Raw genomic sequence first — 22,437 nt, 5'->3', positions numbered from 1 at the left:
GATCAGCAGAACGCCCACTCTACTTGCCTCCTTCTCCTACCCTTGGTGACCTGGGCACTGATCTGGGGGGCATTGTGGGAGGGGCTGAGGGGGGCATTTTCTTAGTGCAGGGAGTGTGGGCTCAGAGCTGTGAGAGCAGGAACTAGGATGAGGCAGGCTGGGCATGGGCCAGGAGGGGGTCTGCGCAACTCTACGGGGCCACCCCTGCAGCGGGGCCCCTGTCTCTGGATTCTGGTGTCTTTTTCTTTGCCTTCTGCCTGGCTGAGTTGACGCCTGTTGTTTGACTTTGCTTTTTGGCTTCAGTTCAATGATCAATTGATCAGCCCCAAACATTTTGTTCATCTGGCTGGCAAGTCCACCCTGAAGGACTGGAAGAGAGCCATTCGTCTGGGTGGGATCATGCTGAGGTAAGCTCTCCTGGCAGCTGTCCGCCCTGGACAGGCCTTGGCCGACAAATCCACAGGGTTGTTTTCCCCTCCCATATAAAATGTCATACATCTTTGTCTTGCTGGCTTGGCTGGCATAGCTGATTCATTTATCTGGACGGCACCTGAAGACCCTGACCACTTCCGGGAAGGGAGCCGGTCCAGACCAGTGCTGGAGATTTCCATAAAGACAGATCACAGGGCAGAGATGCTAGGGGAAGGGGGCATTCAGTGACTGGCAGCATTGTGCATCCTGCTAAGCTGGGGTGGGAGTAGGAGAGAAATGGGACTAGTGCAGGGCAAAAAACTCCAGTCCTCTCCCTTCAATTAAAAGAGCTGGCTTTCATTTCCTTTTGGGCTGGCTTGATGGTGATAGAGAGTTCTGGGTCAAGGGCAATGGCTTAAAGAGCTTCTATGTAAACTTGGGTATTGTTGCTCTGCACACATACACACAGTACACACACACACACTCTCTCTCTCTCTCTCTCATACAAACACACACTCTCTCACACACACACACATACACACACACACACACACACACACACACACACACACACACTCGAGTCTTAATCATACTCCTGGAAGATACCCATAAGTCATTTTATATTGGGTTTTACATGTGATATGAAATGTAACCTGCATTTATAAGAATATTCCAAATTGTGGGGTGTAGAGTTAAATGGGAACACACACACACACACACACACACACGTAAATAATCTAGTCCTGCTCCCTCACTATTACAGGTGGGGACTCGGGCCTATTGAGGGGAGGTCACTTGCCCAAGATGATTAAGTATCAGCAAATTTCAGAGCCTTGGTTGGCCTGCTCACTCCAGGTCCAGTAATGTCTCCCTGCCCATGTTTTCTTGTCTTTATTTTCTTAGATGAAATTACACTAAGGTTAACATGTGTGCTTTAAGCACTCACCCAGATGATCTTTGAGAATCCCATCTCCTTGGGTAGTTGTGATGTGGGCAAGGGCTGTGCTTCCCTCCTTAGCTCTTTGCTCTTCAGAACCACAGAATCTCAGACCTGAAAGGGAGCCGGCTGCATATAGCCCCGGGAAGGCCCTCCCCCCTCTACGTGGAGACCTCCATGAGGGGAGAAGTCCCCCTTTCTGCTTTTGGTGCCTCTTATATTTTAGGAAGTCTTTCCTAAGCCTGGTGCTGGCATCGCAGTTTGAGATGAGAAAGGGCCTTAAGAGGCCATCAAGTCCACCTCCCTCTGTTTAGGGATGAGAAAGCTGAGGCACCAGAGGCCATGGGCCTTGCTCAGCTTCCTGAGCTACTCTGAATGTCTGGGAGCAGAATTCACACTTGGGTTCTCCCGACTGCACGCAGGGCTCGCTCTCCCGCCATCTCGATGCCTTGGGACTTTGGCTCATTTGTCTCACCAGGGAAGCTAAGCATGTGCCCCCATGTCCCAGGCCCAAAAGGGATCGGGGTGGCCGTCAGAGAGCCCCTTCTTGAGATCTGATAAAGCCAAGCCCTGAGCCTAGAGAACAGGAGGGAGGGCCAAATCCTGGCAGGCAGCAGGTGCCATTGTGACAGGAAGGCCCACTGTGATGAAAGTGTCTCCAGGCCCCATCCAGGCCCTGGCCCTGGAGACGGCAGTGTCTTGTGGGCCCAGCTCCAGGCAAGTGCTCTCCCGGGGACAGTCCAGCAGGACCCGGGTTTTCTCTGTTCAGAGTCGTACAATACCTGTTGTTGTCAGTGAGGAGGGAGGGAACGCCGCTGCTGAGGCTTGGGCTGCTTGAAAGAGGTTTGTTGGCCCTCTTTGGGCCTGGAAACCACATCCCAGTTGCCGCCTCGCTGCTCTGACCTCCTGTGGGGTCTTTAACTCGGGACATGGCCTGTTTGTTTGCATGACCTCCTGCTTCCATTCTTTCTAGGTTTTGTTTCCACAGGCCTGGGGGGCAGCAGACCAGGGCAGTCTGTTACTGCTCCAAGAAAGAGGGGTTCTGTGTGTGTGGGGCTATGAATAGTAATAAGCTCATGAAGATTTTCTGTAAGCTGAGAAATTTTGGATGGTGCTTGGCAGCTTTGTTTTAGCTGGGGAGGGAGCCCTGGATGTAGAATCCAGACGTGTCTGAGATTTTTGTATATTTTCCCTCCATTCAGGAAAATGATGGACTCTGGGCAGATAGACTTTTACCAACATGACAAGGTTTGCTCCAATACCTGCAGAAGCACCAAATTTGACCTCCTGATCAGCAGTGCCCGCGCGCCCGTGCCAGGGCAGCAGACAGGCGTGGTGCAGACGCCCGCTTCGGCTGATGGTAGGGGGTAGGACACCACCTGAACACATCCTTTGTCTTTCTGTAGTCCTCTTGCTTCTCCCCCTCCCTCATTCACTCGCTCCAGTGCCATCCTTTTAACAGGTCCCCAGCTACAAGTGCCCTCAGCGGGGGTAGGAAGGAGACCCCCTGGGAAACAGACCCCTTCTCATCCTGATGAGGGCCTCCTTTGGCTCTCTGGGGCTTTTGTGCCCCTTTTGTGAGTCTACCCCCTCAGCAGTTATGGATCTGTTTGTCCCTTTACTGGATCTTACTCGAGACTTGACTGTCAGGTGTTCGTTGGTTTTCTTGGTGTCAGACTATGGGAGTGAATACAGGCTGCCCAGGCTGGACTCCAGAAATCCAGCTCTGGCCACAGCTTCCCTGTGACCCTCATGGTGGCTGGCAGCGAGAACTCGGTGCCCCCTGTGCCACAGACCCCCTGAGCTCTCCCTCTGATGACCCTTGGGCAGGCGGAGTCACACAGATCGCCATTTCAGAGGAGAACATGGATGAGGCAGGACTGGAGTGGAACTCGGCTCTCACCGCAGCCGTCACCATGGCCACGGAGGAAGGGCTGAAGAAGGACCCCGAGGAAATTTCAGGTACCTGTGAGGAGGCCTTGGGCAACTGAGTCTGCCCATCATCCCCTCCTCTCGGACCCCTGGCCCATTTGTGATGCTTGTCATGATTACTGAGAGTTACAGTCTCAAGTCTCTCTCTCTCCCCTACCTCTCTCTTTCCCTCTCTTCTCAACTTCTTACCTTGTCTTTATGCTCTCCATCTCTGTCTCTCTCTTTTTGTGTGTGTGTGTATGTGTGTGTGTGTGTGTGTGTCTTTCTGTCTGTCTTGTCTGTCTGTCTGTCTGTCCTTCTCCCTCTCTGTCTCTGTATGTCTGTCTCTCTCCTTCTCTCCCTTCTCCATCTCCCTCTGCCCTCTCTTGCCTTTTTTCCCCTCTCTTCTCTCTCTCCGGGTCTCTTTCTCTCCGTCATTCCCCCATGCACATTTCAAAAGCCAGCTTTCCCCTGAACTCCAGAAGGATCATCGAGGGGGATGCAAACAGGTGCCTTTCTGGACAGCCTGGATATCATTTTCAGAGGCAGCGTGCAAAACACTGGGGACGGGGTTGCTCCCCCCCTCCAGTATGATGGGCCTCGCTCTGACCACCCCCACCCCCACCCCCACCCCTGGGCAGCTGTTCTGAGGAGACAGCTCCCTGGCCCCAGCCACCACACAGAGCACTAGCCATGCTGTCCGTTCTCCAAATTCCCTCTTCCTCCTTGTGCCAGAGGACACCCTGATGTTCTGGAAGGGCATAGCTGATGTGGGGCTCATGGAGGAGGTGGTCTGCAACATTCAGAAGGAGATTGAGGAGCTGCTCAAGGGTGTTCAGCAGAGGCTCCTTCAGGCCCCCTTTCAGATTACAGGTGAGCCAAAAACGTGACCTGGGCAATTAACAGATTTATTATAAAATTAACAATGAGCCTAAGAATAGCTCACCTTTTCACAACACCCACTGCACACCCATTATCCTTTGGAGCTCCTCCGGAGTCCTCTGAGGCAGGTGCTATTTTACCTTCATTTACAAATGAGGAAACTAAGATCAGAAAGGTCCTATGGGGTCACACTCTTGGGAAGAGGGATTTTTGCAGATTTGAAAGGCAGGGGTAGCAGATGATCTAAAGCATGGGACAGGGAGGTTGGGGCAGCAGGGGGGGAGGCTGGCCTGGAGGTGGCAGGCAAAGCCCCAGAGGGTAAAGAGGGAAGCGCCCACCTCCTGCCCTCACCCCTGTGGGCTCTTCTTCCAGATGCCGCTGTCCTCAACAATGTAGCCCACACCTTTGGCCTTATGGACACAGTCAAGAGGGTTTTGGACAACAGGAGGAGCCAGACAGAGCAAGGAGAAGAACACTTTCTCTACACTCTGACAGGTGACAGTGTACCTTTTTTTCCTCTGATAGATTTTAGACTTCCCTGCCCCTTCAGTCCTCGCAGGGACCAACACAAGATCTTGTCATTGGCCCAGGAGGAAAGGGGAGACCTTTTTACCCAAAGTCATATCAGAAAGTATCCTAGCAAGGTTTTGTATAAGGGGAAAAATTATATAACAATGAGAGCTGTCCAAAAGTGATAATGAAGATTGATTTAGAAATTGTGATAGCCAAGCAAAGTGGAATGAGCTGCTTCAAAAGCAAATAGGTTCCCCCTATTGAAGGTGGGCAGGCGAAAGCTGGACAGTGCTGTGGGTAGAGTGGGGTGTTCTGGATCTGCGACAGGGAGAGAGGACGGAGCAGATGGCCTCTGAGCTCCCCTGCATCTCAGTGCTTCTTCATCTGCAGTTCCAGGAGGAGCCCGTGGATGTGCCAACAGAAATGGAAGTAAAAGTGGCATGGGCCTCCATAGTAAAATTCATTTCCATCGACAGTGCCCTTTCAGCTTGAGGGAGCATTTCCTTCCCAACAGCCAGTGTAGTACACCCAGGACACATAGCATCTTGTGAGTAAACTGGAGACCCGGAAAGGCTGAGAGATCCAGCCAGAAGCCAGGCCTTTCCTTCTGACTCCAGTCTGGACCCTTCACCACAGCCAGGGGTCCCCCAGAGGGCCCCAGAAAGCCACCCCTTTGGCAGAAGACTTAGGCTCCTTGGACTGTTGTCCACCAGAGCTGACCCTTTCTTTTGACTTGCCCATGTTGTTTTATCTCTGGTAATAAGGAACAGTGGGAATATGTGAGCTCCTTGAAAACTCACCTTGTTTTTGCCTTTGTTTATCTAACTAGCACTTTGCACAGTGCATGGCACATATGCTTCTTGACTTTAAATCCATGTTAAATCAGATTTAAATCTGAGCCAGAGAAGGAGCAGAAGAACCATGACAAGAGTGTGCGGTGCAGGATGAGAGATGGTCCAGGGCCTGGAGATGGGTTCCCGCAGCAGGGCTCAGCTGGATCACAGGATGGGCGAGTGACTAGTGCCTGGTCAGGAGGCTCTCAGAGCCAGGGGAGAATTGGTCTCTTCTCTTAGAGGCAAGGAAATACCAGAATGGGGAGGGACAGGGAGAGCTCTCTGCTTCATTAAGAAAAATCCCCATGGCATCTGTGTGGAGGATGGACTTGAGAAGCTGGTGCAAGGGCACAGCCATGACCTGGGTAGGAGGTGATAAGGCTGGCATGAGCACAGTGGCTCAGGAGCGAGACTGCAGAGATTTGGCAGCTGCCTGCCTCTGAGGAAGTCATGGGGAGGAAGACGAGGGACTGTGCTTTGGACACTGAGTGTGAGAGGCGGCCTGGAAGGGTCCAGGAGCAGCGACGGGCTGAGCCCAGAGCACACGGGAGACACGAGGGATTCTCTTGCCACAGAGAGACTTGGGAAACCTGCGGTTTTAGGACAGGCCCTCTCTCTCCCCACTGCTTCCAAGGCAGCCATCTAAGTACAGTTTTTCCTTCTACTGAATTTAAGTTTGCCATTTTGGAGCTTCCTCCTACTGCTTCTGTTTTTACTTCTGGAGCCCTGCAGAACAAATTTACTCTCTTCTGTACAAGAGCTCTTCACATAGTTTAGCATTGCCACCATGTAATCTTCCTTTTTCCATCTGATCCTTAGTTAACAGGAACTTGAGATTTTCCCCCATCCTGGTTGTCTTCCCAAATCCTCTCTGACATCCCAGTGTCATTCCAGCTGTGGGGCTGAACACAGTCCTGGACCTGTCATAACACCGGAGAGCATTCTACACCTCTCAGGGGGCAGTCTGAGAACTGTTAGCTTTGCTGGCTGCTGTGTCACAATCTTAACTCATATTGAGTTTCTAGTCCACTAAGACCCCTAAGTAATTTTCAAACCCAGTGCTATTTAGCCCCTTCTGCATCTTTTACTTGGGAAGTTTTTTTTTTTTTTGAAGTGTAAGTACAAGTATAAGATTTTATCCTTATTCTTATAATTTCATTTTATTCAATCCAGCCTAAAATTCTTACCCATCAAGATCTGTTCCCATCTTGACTCATATCAGCCCAACTGATTGATCCATTTATCCAGTGGGTTGGCTAGCTAACTCTTTCCTTTTCAGCTTTATGTCTTCTGTAAATTTAGTATCCTGTCTCTTAGTAATTGATAATTGTTATACAGCACAAGACCAAATCTGGGGCATCATACTGGGTATCACCTTCCAAATTAACATCAGGTGTTTAATATTCAATAAGTTCTTGACTTTATTGAGTCTTGACCATTTGGCCAGTGTTCTATTGTATACTCACATCCCTCTGTCTTTTCTTCAAGAATTGCATGAGATATTTTATCAAAATGCTTTGCTAAAATTTTGTTGAACTGTGTCTGACTTTCTCCCAAGTTACCCGTTTAGTAAGGCTGTCAGCCAAGGAAGTGTCCTAGTGTGTTCTTCTAAGTCATCATTGGTAAACTAGTCACAGCCTACCACTGCCCTGTGAGTATAAAACCAGTCACTAAGTTGACAGATTTGAATCTCCTTTGTTCCGCTACTTAGCTAAAGACCAGAAGAAGAGTATCTGGCATCCATGTGGTACTTAAAGTCTTGCAAACCCCTTTGCATAATTTCATTTGATTCCCACAACAGCCTGGTGGGATGGGGCTGTTTTTATCCCCATTTTATAGATGAGAAAACTGAGGCTATGAGAAGACTTGCCCAAGATCACATAGCTAGTCTCTAAGGCCGGATTTGATTTCAGTTCTTCTTTCATCTGAGCCAGGACCTTAGCCATTATGCTACCTAACAGCAAGAAAGGCGATGGGGTAAAAATCAGGGCATTGCTGCATGTGTGTCCCATTCTTGGCCCCGGGAGAGGCAGCATGTCTAGGGGGTGCCTTTTCTGCCAGGAGAGAGCAGCAACTTTAAATCCATATTATTCCTCCTTGAGGAGAGGACTGTGAATCCAGAAGGACTGGGCTCCTGTTCAGCAGCTGCTGATGGGGAGATGGCAGGAACCCAGGCCGAGGGGGGGGGGGGGGGGGGCAGGGGCCAGCCTTACAGGTCTCTTAGTCTGAAGCCGGGAGGAAGGAGGAACTCTTGGTTAAGAAAGAAAAAGCTCCCATACAAAACTGCTCCCCTGGATTCCAGGACTCCGGGGGGTGGACAGACTGAGCGACTGGGAGTCAGAGACGGCGTGACCCTGGCCTGGGTACTCTGTCAGGTGATGGATCCAGGCCCCAGGATGAGAATAGTCCTGTGTGTACATGCATTGCCTCCTTAATTTGTACAAGTGTTCACATGTACGGGCATGGGGCATTGGGGCAGGGAGCCCTGTGATTTCTCCATGCCTAGGGACAACTGTAATTCACTGGACAGGGTAGTCAGTGGCAGCAGTCAGAGTGGTAGTCAGCATGTGGCAGAGCCCTTTTTGGGGCCATACTTGGCACAGGAAACTCCTTCCTTAGACTTGTGTCTCTCTGAATGAGGTCCCCACCCCATGCTCTGCTCTTTGGGCTGCTTTTGTTCAGGATGTGTGGAGCAGGCCCAAACTCTGGGAAGGAAAAATGGAAGTCTAGAAGTGGGTATGTCCTGGGAGAATAGAATGTGTATTTCCCACGGGGGTCCTCAGGTACAGGACTTGGCTCAGCAAGCAGGTCGGGGGTCTGCAATCACCTGGTGGGCTGCTGCCCATGAGGGGCTAAGTTTATGGTCCTAAGAGTCAAAGGTGAGATTTTCACCCAGGACTTGTGGACTCCATTCTAACACTCTCCGGCACACCACACTGCTTCTGTCATGTTGCTGTTGATAAATATTAACATCTTTTGAAAATATCATTAAAAATCTGAAGAGGCTTTCCTGCTCTTTAAATGAAAATTGTGTTTTCCTTGTAGACCTGGAACGCCAGTTGGAGGAGCAGAAGAAACAGGCCCAGGAGCACAGACTGAAGGCGCAGACTGTGCAGAACGTGGTCCTGATGCCCATGAACAACCCCAAGCCACCCAAGAGGCCCCGCCTCCAGCGCCCCGCCTCCACCACCGTCCTGAGCCCCTCGCCCCCTGTCCAGCAGCCTCAGTTCACCGTCATCTCGCCCATCGCCATAGCTCCCGTGGGCCAGTCCTTCTCCATGGGCAACCTCCCCATGGCCACCCTCAGCCAGGGCTCCAGCCCCGTGACTGTGCACACGCTGCCTTCCGGCTCCCAGCTCTTCCGCTACGCCACCGTCGTCTCCTCCGCCAAGACTAGCTCCCCCGATGCAGTGACCATTCACCCCTCCTCCAGCCTGGCGCTGCTAAGCTCGGCCGCCATGCAGGACGGGGGTGCCCTGGGCAACATGGCCACGGTGGTGAGCCCCGTGGAGCTGGTGGCCATGGAGTCCGGCCTGACCTCGGCCATCCAGGCCGTGGAGAGCACTTCAGAGGACGGGCAGACCATCATCGAGATTGACCCGGCCCCTGACCCGGAGGCCGAGGAGCCCGAGGGCAAGGCCCTCATCCTGGAGACTGAGCTGAGGACTGAGGAGAAGGTGGTGGCGGAGATCGAGGAGCACCAGCACCAAGTGCACAATGTGGAGATTGTGGTCCTGGAGGATTAACTGGGGGCCGGGGGCCAGGAGACTCATTCTTTGTTTGGGATTTTAATGGTTTGTTCATTTTTACCACTGTCCTGCTCATTTCCACATAGGATTCTTTTTTGTTTTGTTTTGTTTTTCCAATTTAAAAAAAAAAGGAAGAAAAATCTCAGTAATGTGACTGAACGTGCTGGTCCCCTGTCTCCCCCCTCCCCCGCCAGGTAAGGTGGACAAAATCGATTGCCCTTCTTGAGGGAAGGGAGGAGACCGCTCTGCGGCCCGCCTTGCTGCCGCCTAGAGAGTTTTCATTTAGACGCGCCGGCCAGCAGGGTGACCAGGACCCCCGTCCAGGAGGCACTGCCCAGGCTGCTCTGTGGGAGTGTTTGTGCCGCCCAGAATGGGGCCTTTGCTCCTGGGGGGAAGAGTGGGCCCCTGAGGGCCAAGGGAAGGCTGGCAGAGGAAGACGGGGTGGGCATCCTTCAACAAGGATGCGGGAAGGAAGGGCCCTTGCTCCCCAGGCTCCCAGAGGGCCACAGCCTGTGGGAAGGGCTTTGGTGGGGAGAGCGGACACAGGGCTTTTTCAAGGCAGTGTGGTCCCCAGGTAGATCCTCCCCACTGCCCCTGGCTGGAGGCTTTGGAGCCTCCAGGGAAGAAGTCCCAATCGTCAGACTCTGGTCCTCCCTCCCTTCCCCGCTCTGCAGAGCTCTCCTCCCTATGGTGCTGGTTGATCTGGGGATGATTTCACCCTTTCCCTTGTGAGCCCGTGCTCTGAAGCCATCATTTCTTCTCATTGTGTAACTCCAGGAGCAAGAGAATTCTCCAGATCAGCTGCTGCTCTGACTTGGAAGCGTTCCCCCCCTTTTTTTTGGCTTTGGAATCTAAAACAGCCACTCAGTTCTTGGTGCTTCCTCTGATCCTTATCACCATCCCTAAACCCCAGGTGGCCGTCTGCTGGAAACCTTTCCAGGCTTCGGATAAGAACTGCAGGACCCCCCGCCCTGTTTGCCCCTTCCACCATATCCCCTCATTATTTCGTTTACTTTGGATGCTGCTGTTGCTGCAAGATACTGAGCTGGTAGCAGCCTTGGGTCTGGGCAGAAACTGATGCTGTAACCCGGCCCTTTTGGTGGGCACCAAGCCGCTGTCTCCTCCTGCGAGAGCTGGACTCCCCAGGAAAGAAGCATTGTCTGTGACATATAATAGGAAATGTACCGGGAATGTCAATAATAATGTGTCTGGGGGTTTTGTTCGGTTTCCCTTTTTTCTCTCTAAGGGGTTTAGAACATGGGGCAACTCTTGTCTCTTTTCCCTTTTGGCTTCCTCTTGCCTTTAGATTTGGGGAGGGGCAGAAGGCATAAGGAAGCTGGTTGGTGTTGGGGTGCAGGAGATGTAGGGGACCTGCTGGATTCCAGACCGAGAGGAGCCCCCCACACTTGCCAGAGGGAAGAAGGCAGGATTGGGGGAATGGGATATATTTTATTAAAAGGAAAATTTGACCCATGGTTTCTTGTCTCTGGAGGGCACCTACTTGGAAGCTGGAGAAGTTGTCAGTTGACAGGGGTTGCAGGAGCAGCTGCTTGACCTAGGGAGAGGAATGGGGAGGCCCTGGGCTGGGCAGAGGGCTTGTGGGCCCCTGGGCAGTCCTTTAGTTACGGAGATTCTCCTGGGCTAAGGAAATCCCAGTTTCTGGCCTGGAACCTTTCCTTCCCCTCAGCCCTCCCTGCAGATGCTAAAGGGAAGAAAAAACTGGCCTCCAAGGCCAGCAGGTGAGGCTTCTGCCTGCACCAAGGTTTGGGCTCTGGCTTTCTAAGTTCCCCAAGACACTTTTTTCAGAAGAATGAAGCATCAGCAGCAGGTTGGCTCCCTTGGTACACAGAACAATGCCCTCTTTCAAGCTGGAAGGGACTGTGGACATTATGACAGTCTAGTTCAATCCAACATTTTGCAGCTGAGGCAACTGAAGCTCACATCAGAGCTGAGATTTGAACTCCGGCCCTCTACTGAATTTAGCACTTTGGTAACATGTCAGATTGCTAGGATAGACCTTTACTTTGTAGTCTAAACCACATCCATGTTCTAAATAATATTGATGGAGCACCGAGGTAACGTGCTTTATAATCTCTCACAACTCTTGAGAAGTTAGATTTTAATTTTATACATATAAAATCTGAGCAACACTCCAGACGCGAATCCTCGCCATTCCAAACCCAGGACAACCTACCTGCCCCACGACCACCTACCTGCCAGGCCTGGAGATTTCTCTCCCTAATTGTGTCACAGACAGACCTCAGTTTCCTCTGAATGTTTTCCAGCTCCCCTGGAACACAGTTTGAGTCAGAAAGAGGCAGCCCTGCAGTCGAGAGGACCTGGTTTCAAACAATCAGGGTCTCTAGTCCAAGCTGGATTAGATTAATTCATCTTTGAAGTTTTTTTCAACTCTAAAATCTCTCCTTGAGTGAAAAAAGCATCCTCCTCACGTACTGTTGTTCGTGGTGAACCTGTTGGGCTTTTCCTGGGTGAAAGATCGCTAGCCAGGGGTGGAATCCATTTTTCTTCACTAGCAGAGTTGTTCCCCTGGCGAAAATAGAGCTTCGCTGCTTTCCCACCTTTGGCTTGCCCTTCATAACCAGTCTGTTTGTTGCCAAGGCCGGGCTGCTTCCTAGCTAAGGGCTGAGCAGACTTGCCCTCTCCCTTCTAAGCAGCTGAGTGCATTGATGCAAGAAAAGAAGGAAACTTGGACGCTGTTCCTAGGTGTCCGGCACAGGACGGAAAGGTGCTCGAATGTGTGAAGTGCTTGCTGAGCGCCGAGCAGGGCGCTAAAGGCGGAGAAAAGCATGATAAAGCATACAAATGCTTGCTGGGTACCAGGCACCAGTAACCAAAAGTAGCCCTGCTCACCACTCAGTCCTCTGGGGTCTCCCCTGTAAAATGGGGGTGGACGGCCCTTAAGGCCCCAGCTCAGTGGTGCTCTGGCTTTGGCTACAGTGTTTATGGCAAAATAGGCAAGATGGGGGCATGCAATGGGACAATCTCTGGGAACACAGCGTGCCAAGGAGGGCAGGGCTCAAGAGTCAGCAAACTGCCAGGGTCTCTGCCAAGTGCCGAGGTCAGGGAGCCGAGTTCAAGTTCCACCTCAGAGACAGCTGTGTGACCTTGGACAAGTCACTTAACCCTGATTGCTGTCTACTCCCCCCATCCTAAAAAAAGTCCCCCTATACCATCTAAGTGAGGGGTAAAAGGAGGAGACATCTGGGGGTCTGGTGGGAAATTATCTGAGGAGTGTGAGATTAATAGCTAAATTCCTCTTGCAAAAAAGTTTCTGAAAATCATGAAGTCCCCCCGGAAAGCTGCAGAGTGGGAAATGAAGGAGCTTCTTTAGTTACTCTTGGTAAACCTCGCTGTCAGGTGAGGAGATTGGAGAAACGAATGAAGGAAGATATTGCACCCCAGATAGCCTTCTTTGGGGGGAGCCGAGTGCTCTTTGACCTCTCAAAGGGCTTCTCCTTCAGAGACTTCCATTCTCTAAGAAGCTTGGGAAGATGACATCCAGAGCCCCTCTGAAAATGAATGAGTTAATTATTTTTGGGGGGTCAGGGCAGTTAGAGTTGAGCTACAAAGATAATCTCTGGTCCTATGTCATCTTTTGGGTTTCACCTGGAAAAGCAGGGGAGGGGGACAGCACAGAAAAACCTGAGCTTGAAAAATTAGGGAGGGAGGAGGAAGTGGGGCAAGGGAAATGGCCCTTCAGGGTGGACATCGTGCTGTGGGCTAGTCTCTTGGACATCCCTCCCAGCTGCACCCTCATCTCCTTCCTTACAAATGGTGAGAGTCACAAGCATCCAGTGTCCCCTTTACCTGGATCATCTGTTTGGTCTCAGAAACTTTCCACAACCTGGAACCTAGTTTTAGGCAACACACATTCCAGAGCTCTTCCCTTTCCCAAGGGACCAAGGTGGAGCTGGGTAATGAAGATTCTCCTAGAATGTTTACAACCTTCCTTCTGGGGTCTCTGTTGGCAGGAGCTCATTCTCCCAAGCCTAGAACCACCTTCCTTTCTCTGGGAATGTCCTTAGGTAAATTCTAATGCCTAATTTTCCATATGTCAAAGATGGAATATCTCCATTTCTGTTTCTATCTCTTTGTATAGATGTGTGTATGTATGTAGGGTCTTGCCTTTTTGGGACCTCACAGAAGATTAAGACCCAAACAAATAATTTACTTGGCTAGCTGACTCGTGCATTAGTGAAGTTTGAGTTAGGCCTTTGCAATTATCAAGATCATTGTATCCTCACATTTGACAAATATTAGGACAAGACAGAATAGATGTTTCTCTATATGTATGTATATATTTGTGGATGTAGGTTCTTGTCTTTTGGGACACAATAACAATTTATTATGCTACCTGGTGAGTGCATTAGAGAGTTGCTACAAAATAAGTAGGATCCAAATCTTTACAATGATCATCTCACTTGATCCTCACAACTCTGGAGTGAGTAGGTGCTATTCTTGCCTTCCATTTTACAGTTAAGGAAACTGAGGCAGACAGGATTGGAGGGCTTGCCCAGGATCATACAGCAGTAAGTGCTGGCTAGAGAGTCAGGTCTTGTCTCCTGGCCTGATGCTCCCAGCTGCCAGGCTTGTGGCTCCAAATTCAGCCCTTCTGCCACTTTGCCGCTGCCTCCCAGCTAGATCTCCTGCCCTTCTCTGTTCACTTAACCAAACTATAGCTTAAGATTAGGGCCTAAAGATAGCATTCCCCGATTTAGGTTCTTGGATCTTCCTCTTGATTATATAATGAACAGGTGGACGGACTCCCACCAGCTCCCCCTACTCCACTCCTCGCTCCAAGCATTGGCTGGGGCTCTGCATTAGACAAGAAGCTGTAGGAATCACAAAGACTAACGAGAAATTCACCGTCCTGACAGAATTTAGGATGTCTGGAAATGGGTGAAAGTCCCCCTCGGACACGCTCCAGCCACATCCTGCTTCGTTTGTGCATGAGGAGGCGCCCTGGACTGGCTGGCACGCAGCTGCTTCCGCTGGCATGTCCTTGGCACCCGGAGTCGCGCCAGCATCCCAGTCCCTGGACTTCCTCGTCGGTGAGAGGGGTCATTGCTACCTATGGCACCTCACAGGGCGGCTGCAGAGGTCTCCAGTAGGACATGCTAGGGTCTAAAGTGGGCCTCAGATGCCACTCACCACCCAAGTGAGAGGGATGAGGGTTTGCTAAGCGCCCACTGTGCACCACACTAGAAGCATCTCATTTGATCCTCACAGCAACCCCTGTAGGTAAATGCTATTAGTATCCCATTTTACAGGTGAGGAAACTGAGGGGAAGGGCTCGTCCGGAGGGAGTTGGCTAAGTGTCTGAGGCAGGATTTGAACTCCTCCCCTCAGGCTCGAGGAGCTCTCCCAGAGCTAGAACCAAGCGTGCAGGCGCTGGGCTCAGATTGCAGCAGAAGAGACATCCCTCAATGTTGCTGAGAAGCCGTTTCTAAGTGGGTCCCTAGGGATGGCAGGGTTCCAGAGCCCTGCACAAAAGCCCACTTAATTGACTGTGTAACTGAGATGCAGTCGTCCCTGAGCGGCAGTGTGAAGTTGCCATCAGGGCCGTAACCTCAGACCCTCTCCAGATTCTGAGTTAGAGTGAATTGTAAGGCCTTTTGCTAAGTCCTGGAGACGGCCCCTTCTCTCCAAGAGCTCCGCTTCCCACAGGAGGGAACAACATATGTAGGAGGCTTCAGCGGCAGCAGGCAGGCAGATGGCGATGGCTCCCGAACGCCATCGCCACTGATAAAATCACATCCGTTCTGATACCCAGCCACCGGCTGCCGCCAAGAACCGGGTGCCTGAGCCCATTCTCCTGGGCCTTTGGGGGGCCGTGGCTACAGCATCCCCATGGGGACCCTGCCTGGGATGGAGGCGAGCAGGCCCCGGGGGAGATGAGGACCTGGATTTCCCATCCCCCAAGGCTCAAATCACAACGTCCTTGCTTTTTTAACTGGGGGGGGGTTGGAGGGGGACATGAACCATGAGCAGGTGGATCTTGCTTTGCAAATTAAATTAAATTTGAAAAAAAATCCCAAATGCTACACAATAGCTTAATGCCTGGAACTTGAATCTCACCCACCCACCCAAGGATGTATGATTCCCTCGCCCTGCCCTTCTCCAGGCTGCTGGGCAGGGCCCGCAGAAGGGGCAAGTGCCAGCAAGGTGAGAATTCAGGCCCCCTCCCCACCAGGCAGAAAGCTCATCTCATCTAACAAAGTATAATAGACACTATGGTGCTCCAAGTCGTGGGGTCCTGGATTCGAATCCCACCTTAGGATCCATTCTTTCTTCTTTGAGGTCTGGCACATTAGCCCCTAGCTTCTTAAACTGTGGTTCATGACCCCATGTGCGGTCTTGTAGCTGAATGTGGAAGTCGCAAAATTATGATTATCAGTAAATGTTTGATTTGTGTACCTGTTTTTATATACCTATCTACCCAAGGTCAAATGAAAATTTCTCAGGCAAAAAGAGTGGAAAAGTTTAAGAAACCTTTCTTAGCCAATTTTATATTTAATAATAATATAAATATAAAATATATTTTACATATTTTTATAAAAGGTAATATATTTTATAAACTATACTTTATATCTTTAATAAAATATAACATTTTACAGATTTAATAAAATGTAATATATTTTATAAAATAGAAAAATGTATTAAATAATATATATTCATAAAATATAAAATGTATATTTAGGAAAAATATTTGATATATTTTTGTAAAAATAAAATATAATATAAATAGCATAAAATAATTATAATTAATAATAATGGTAGTTAGCATATATTGCTTAATATGTGCTAGGCACTGCATTATTCATTTATTATCTCATTCACTCTCACAACAACCCTGGGAGATAAAATTCTTCCTATTCTCATTTTCTAGAGGGGGATATTGAAGCAAACAGTTTTAAGTGATTTGCCCCAAATCCCACAGCTAGTCAGCATCTGAGCCTGGGTTTAAACTTCCTGACTTCAGGTCTGTGTTTCCATTTACTTCCCTTTCTGGCACTGACTAAGGCTCATTGCAGAAGGAGCTTGGTCTCAGCCTCCAGGTGGAACCTTTCTGAGGTGTTTTCAGGCCTATTTTTTTATTTACCAATAAAACTAAAAAACAGATTTTTTTTTTTTTTGGCTGAGGCAATTGGGGTTAAGTGACTTGCCCAGGGTCACACAGCCAGAAAGTGTTAAGTGTCTGACTGAGGTCAGATTAGAACTCAGGTCCTCCTGACTTCAGGGCTGGTGCTCCATCCGCTGCCCCAGGTTTGTATTTTTTAGCAGTGGATCCAGAATTGTAAAATCATTTCTGTGGGGAACTTCTTTTCAAACAAATATTGCTCAGCCCTCCCTCTTAGACAGGGGCTGGGGAGTTCTGAAAGTCAAGCATCGGGGCTGGTCTCCCAGCTGGTTTGTGAGATTCTGGAGGGATCATCACAAAAACATCTTGCAGCAGCCCTGATTGAGAGGGGGCTGAGTGGAGAGGGTGCTGACAACAATTGTAGTCCCTTCACGGGTGTAAAAATAACTGAGATTAGCACCTAGTTAGCAAGAAGAATGAGTTAAAAATAGGAAGCTAGCAGTTGGCAGGCGGAATGAGCTTTTTTAGTATCTCCTCCAAACCCCCACACCCAGTTTTTGGTACATTGGCAAGTTAAGTGACTTTTCTAAGATCTCACAGCTAGAAAGAAGATTGGGATGGGAAGAAAAAAAAGGTCTTTAGATAGCCCCAGAGTGCCGGGGCGTGAGGAGGAGAGGATGTGGGGAGGGCTCCAGCTGGGCAGCCCCCCAGCTGTTCTGGGGTAGTCCCAGAAACGGGGCCTGCCCAGCTGTTCACACTTGACCTTCTTTCTAGGACAGACTGGCTGATTTGGGTGTGAGGTTAAAGGTCGCCATTAGGGGGAAGACCACCGGGAGAGCTTGGGGCTGGCTTTGTATATAACTATTTAATGATTGTTTCAGGAGTTGAATTGAATATTCATGTGCTAAATTAAAAAAAAAAAAATTAAAAACTCTAATTTCTCAGGGGAAAAAAAGTATAAAATAAGATTGAGGACAATAAGAACAAAAGAAAGATTCACATTGCTGTAGGAAGGAGTAAAGGGCAGAAGAAAACCCTGAGGGGAGCAAGAGATCAAGAGAGGCTTCCTAGAGGAGGCAAACCTGGAGCTGAGCTGAGGCTGAAGAAGAAAGATTTGGGTGCATTTGGGCGTCAGGACGCAGTGGGTGGAATCCTGGCTTCAGAATTTGTCTCTGAGCCTTACTAATTGTGTGATTTATGAGCAAGTCACTTAATCCTAGGAATTTTGCTTTCTTTCTCTTTTGTAAAACAGGAATCCATGTCCATATCCAACCTGTAAGTGCCCATGTTAAGCTCACATTATACACAACATTTGTGTATTTTATAGGATGTAATGTGTGTATATATTCGTAAAAGGTTTTACATATGTACTATTTCCTAAACCTTAAAAAGCACCACACAAGTGGCAGTTATTATTATTAAGCTCAATAGAAGTCAACTAGCTAGGAAAGCCATGCCATTTTGTGTTTCCAAAGAGACTCGGGCTCGGTGCAGTTGTTTCTTAGTCATGGTCAATTCTTCCTTAGACCCCATTTTGGGATTTTCTTGATAGAGATATTAGAGAGATTGGTCATTTCCTTCTCAGCTCATTTTACAGATGAGGAAACTGAGGCAGACAGGGTTAAGTGATGTGCCCAGGATCATACCATTAGTAAGTATTGGAAGCCAGATTGGATCTTGGGAAAATGAGACTTTCTGACTCCAGACCCTGTGCTCTATCCACTGATCCATCTAAAGTGCTCCAAAATTGGCAAATTAATAAGACTATTACATAATCAATATAAAAATATATGGCATGATAATGCATTGGCTTAGCATTTATTTATTTATTTGCGGAAGCAAGTGGGGTTAAGTGACTTGCCCAGGATCATAAAGGTAGGAAGTGCTAAAATGCCTGAGTTCAAATCAGGTCCTCCTGACTTTAGGGCTGGTGCTCTATTCACTGTGCCACCTAGTGCCCTGACTTAACATTTATTAAGTGCCTACTGTGTGCAAAACTCTGAGTTAAAAAATGAGGATTCAAAGGGAAAAGAGTTCCTGGCCTTAAGGAGTTTCCATTCTAGTGGGTGGATAGCAACAACTTAACAGAAATAAGCACCTACTGGACAATATGAGGAGCTGGGAGAAAGTACTAACTAACTTTAATTCTTGCCTTGAAGTCGATCAGATGAAATTTGAAGGTTTTCCAAGTGTGGTTCTTGGCCATTTAGAAGATTTTATATATATTTTTTTGTACTAGGAAAGCTTGTTATTGGGCTTTCTCCAGGGATTTTGGTAAAGGTTTGATCCTTTTACCACTGCCAGCCTAGGTTTGTCTTTCTTCAGATATTTTTTGTCCCTAGTGCATCTCCTTCCTACAAATTATAGTCCCTGACTTGGTCTTCTATTTTAGGGTTACTTAAACTTTTTTCTACTTGCTACTCCTTTTCTCCTGAGAAAAATTTACATGACCCCAGGTACATAGGTATATAAAATAGTTTTACAAATCAAACATTTCCTGATAATAAACCATAATTTCATGACCTTCATATCAATTATGAAACCCCATATGGGATTGTGAACCACAGTTTAAGAAGCTGGGTCCTATTGCACTAATGTTGAGGACATAAAAATCCAGTGGAGTTTTATGATGCTACTCAATTGCAATCAATCAACATTTATTAAATGCCTACTGTATGCAGAGCACAGAAATAGATGCTGGGGAAATATAAAATCTAGTTAGCACATAGCCCTTTGCAGTCAAGGAGTCTACATGCAGTGGGAAGACAAAACTTAGGTACAGAACTCTAATGTGTAATATTACATGATAAGAACCTTAGGAAAGTACAATAATGTGCTATATGAAGCTGGAGGGAGAAGGTTTGTATCCGTTGGAGGAAGAGCATCCCCAGGAAGGTTTCCTCAAGGAGATGGCATTTGAGAAGAGCTTGAAAGTAATAGTAGTTGGGGTTAGTTAGCTGACATTGTGGATAGAGCACTGGCTCTGAAGTTAGGAGGATCTGAGTTTAAATCTGATCTCAGATAAAAATTTTTTTTAAAGTAATGTTAAAAGTAAAATAAAAAAATAAAAGTAATATTAGTAATTCACTTAATCCCAATTGCCTCTCTCTCAAATTTAAAAAAAAGGGAATAGTAGTAATTCCACATTAAATTAAAATTTAATTAAAATTAAAAGGCAAAAAGAGAAGGGAAGGGTATTCAAGGCTTAGTGCCAAACCAGAACCAGATAGTTTGTTACAACAAGTCAAAGACTTGTCTAGTTTGACCGGAGTATAGAGTGCATGGAAGGAAGGAATCATGATCAGGCCTTGAACCCAACACTCAGTATACATGATCCCTCTTGATCCTGACAACAACCCTATAAGGTAGATGCTATTATTATTCCCATTTTACTGTGGAGAAGGATTATACAGTAAATGTCTGAGGCTGGATTTTCTTGACTTTAGGCTTAAATCTCTACTCACTGCACCATCTAGGAACCTCATGGAGACTAGTATAATAGGAGATATCTCTGGGAGGGAAGGGTGGAAGGTCACGCCAAGAAATCTCAGCTTTATCCAAGAGGCAACGGCCAGATCTACCTTATAAAAAAGATGGTTATGGCAGCTTTGTGAAGAGTGGACTGGAGCAGTTGTTGGGGTTCAGACATCTATGACTCTTCATGACCCATTTTGGGGTCTTCTTGGCAAAGATGCTGGAGTGATTTTGCTATTTCCTTCTCTGGCTTATTTAACAGATGAGGAAACTGAGTTGACCAGGCTCACACAGTGTCCAAGCCTAGATTTGAATGCAGAAAGGAATTTTTCTGATTTCAGGTCCAGCCCCATATCCATTTCACACCAAGCTGCCCAACATTGGAAGGGAAAGTGATTTAAACAGTTACTTCAAATTCTGTCCTTTTCTTTTTCTTTCTTTTTTCTTTTTTGTCCTTTTCTTTCTCTGCTTTGACCCTACCTGGTTTCGGTGTCAGCACCATATCTGTGTCATAAAATGGAATTTGGTGGGACTAAATCCTGCCTTATTATTATTATTTTTTTTTAACAAGGAAGAGCTGTCATGAGGTAAGACTAAGGTTGGTGATAGTAATAAAGAAATATGAAAAATATTAAGGAGATGAATTTGAATGTACCCAGGAACTTATGGGGATGCGGGAGATATAGGAGAAGAAAGAATCAATGATAATTCTAAAGACCCCATGAATGGCAGGACCACTGATCATAATAAGTCAGAAAAATTGAGAAGGGGGACAGCTAGGCGGTGCAGTAGATGGAGCACCAGCCCTGAAGTCAGGAGGACCTAAAGTTCAAATCTGGCCTCAGACACTTAGCACTTTCTGGCTGTGTGACCCTGGGCAAGTTGATGCCTTAGCAAAAAAAAAAAAAGAGAGAGAGAGAGAGAGAGAGAGAGAGAGAGAGAGAGAGAGAGAGAGAGAGATTGATAAGGAAAGACAATCAATCCTGTCTGGGAAATGTTGAGTTTAGGGAAGGGGAATTGGGAAGAGGGGGACATCACAGGGGGCAAATGGAAATACCAGCCTAGACTAGAATTTTGCAGTGAGGCCGGCCCAAGCCATAGATTTGGGAGTCATCAGCACAGAGCTGACAGCTGGAACCTTGGGAATAGTAAATGAGATTGTCAAGAGGCAAGAAGGTTGAGGCCATACCCAGGGGAACCAGGAAAGGGAGAAACAGAAGGAGCTAATTAGGGAGCTCCAGGAGACCCAGGCGAATAATGTTTCTGAAGCAGAAAGAAAAGATCTTCAGGGCCAGGGGGGTGGGGATGGAGAGGGAGAAGAAAGAGGAATGATTAGTCTGTCAAAAGCTAAAGAAATCTAGGAGGATAGGGACAGAAAAAAGGTCATAGGATTAGGTGATCCGGGTCACTGGTGACCTTCGTAAGTTTTCAATAGAGCAGTGAAGAGAAATGCTTTTAATTGAAAATTGCCTGTACTGGGCTGAATGAGAGAGAATCTAGATTCAAGCTTTAGCTCTATTTCCTACCTCTATTAAGAAAGGAAGTCAATAAATAGACAATAAACACATTATTTATTGACTTCCTTTCTTTAATAAACATTTATTAAACACCAACTATGTGCCAAGCACCGTGCTAAACTAAGGAAGGTAGGAAATAAGCATTTATTAAATGCCTACTATGTGCTGGACACTGTATTAAGTAATCTTTACAACAACCCATGGGAAGTAGGTGTTATTATTATCTCCATGTCACAGATGAGGAAACTGAGGCAGATAGAAACCTCACTCAATAGCTGGTGCTCTAATTACTGCTTATACTCCACAGTATAAGCTTAATAAATGTTTGTTGATTTGACTAAAGCCCTGAGATCTCACATCTGATTCACTGGGCCTGCTCTTCTCAGGTTTGATGAACAATAGTCTAAGTCCTTGTCTCTAGAACTGCCAGTTCTCTCCTTAGAATCAGCTCAAAGTCATTCCTAAGGAATCTTGGCTCTGAGGTCCCCTGTCCCACCCCCCAAAGGCTGCAGGCACCAAACTCCTTTCCCTTTCTCTCTTTGCCTAATCCGAGAACTCTTCCCTTTCCCTATTAGGATTTAGAACAGTTTACTTGCCTTTGCCCCAAGGCAATTTAACTGCTTCAGGAATGAATTCAGGGAAAGTAAGGAAGGAATCTCCCTCTATTACTCCAGACCTTCCCTGCATCCTGCTCCATGCATTCTGGGGGAAAAAAAAGCGAGGGAAAAAGTAAACAAAGAACCAAAGAGAGTATGTAGACTCTTACACAAAATTTTAGGAAAGAAAAAAAAAAGCATTAAATGCAACTTTCTGCAGGCAGCTCTTCTCTCCCTCCCCTGCTATTGCCTGTACATATATAGCCAAATTTTCTCCTGCAGTAGATTGTGAGCTCTGAAGTATAGGGACTGTGTTTTTTACTCCCTTTCTTAGCACATGTATCTGACTTTTCGTGATCCCATTTGGGGTTTTCTTGACAAAGACCCTTCCTTCTCCATCCCATTTTACAGATGGGGAAACTGAGGCAAACAGTGTTAAGTGACTTGCCCAGGGCCACCCCGCTAGGAAAAGTCTTTCTGATTTCCTGCTGCCACCTAGCTGCTTTCAAGGG

At 47.8% G+C, this 22,437-nt stretch overlaps 1 protein-coding gene across 2 annotated transcripts in view; it reads left to right on the top strand.

Annotated features, from left to right (window-relative positions):
* Positions 1-10,686, top strand: part of GMEB1 (glucocorticoid modulatory element binding protein 1) — a 37,725-nt gene extending 27,039 nt beyond the window's left edge. For both annotated transcript variants that reach the window (XM_031962455.1, XM_031962454.1), the window contains exons 5-10: positions 304-407; positions 2,551-2,708; positions 3,179-3,310; positions 3,995-4,132; positions 4,514-4,636; positions 8,533-10,686. In XM_031962455.1, the coding sequence (XP_031818315.1) occupies positions 304-407; positions 2,551-2,708; positions 3,179-3,310; positions 3,995-4,132; positions 4,514-4,636; positions 8,533-9,233 (1,356 nt within the window). In that variant the 3' untranslated portion in view covers positions 9,234-10,686. The remainder of the gene's footprint in view (positions 1-303; positions 408-2,550; positions 2,709-3,178; positions 3,311-3,994; positions 4,133-4,513; positions 4,637-8,532) is intronic.
* The last annotated feature ends 11,751 nt before the right edge of the window (positions 10,687-22,437 follow it).

The sequence above is a fragment of the Sarcophilus harrisii genome, chromosome 3 (assembly GCF_902635505.1).
Source record: "Sarcophilus harrisii chromosome 3, mSarHar1.11, whole genome shotgun sequence".
NCBI lineage: Eukaryota > Metazoa > Chordata > Mammalia > Dasyuromorphia > Dasyuridae > Sarcophilus > Sarcophilus harrisii.
This window is presented reverse-complemented; position numbering and strand designations above follow the sequence as displayed.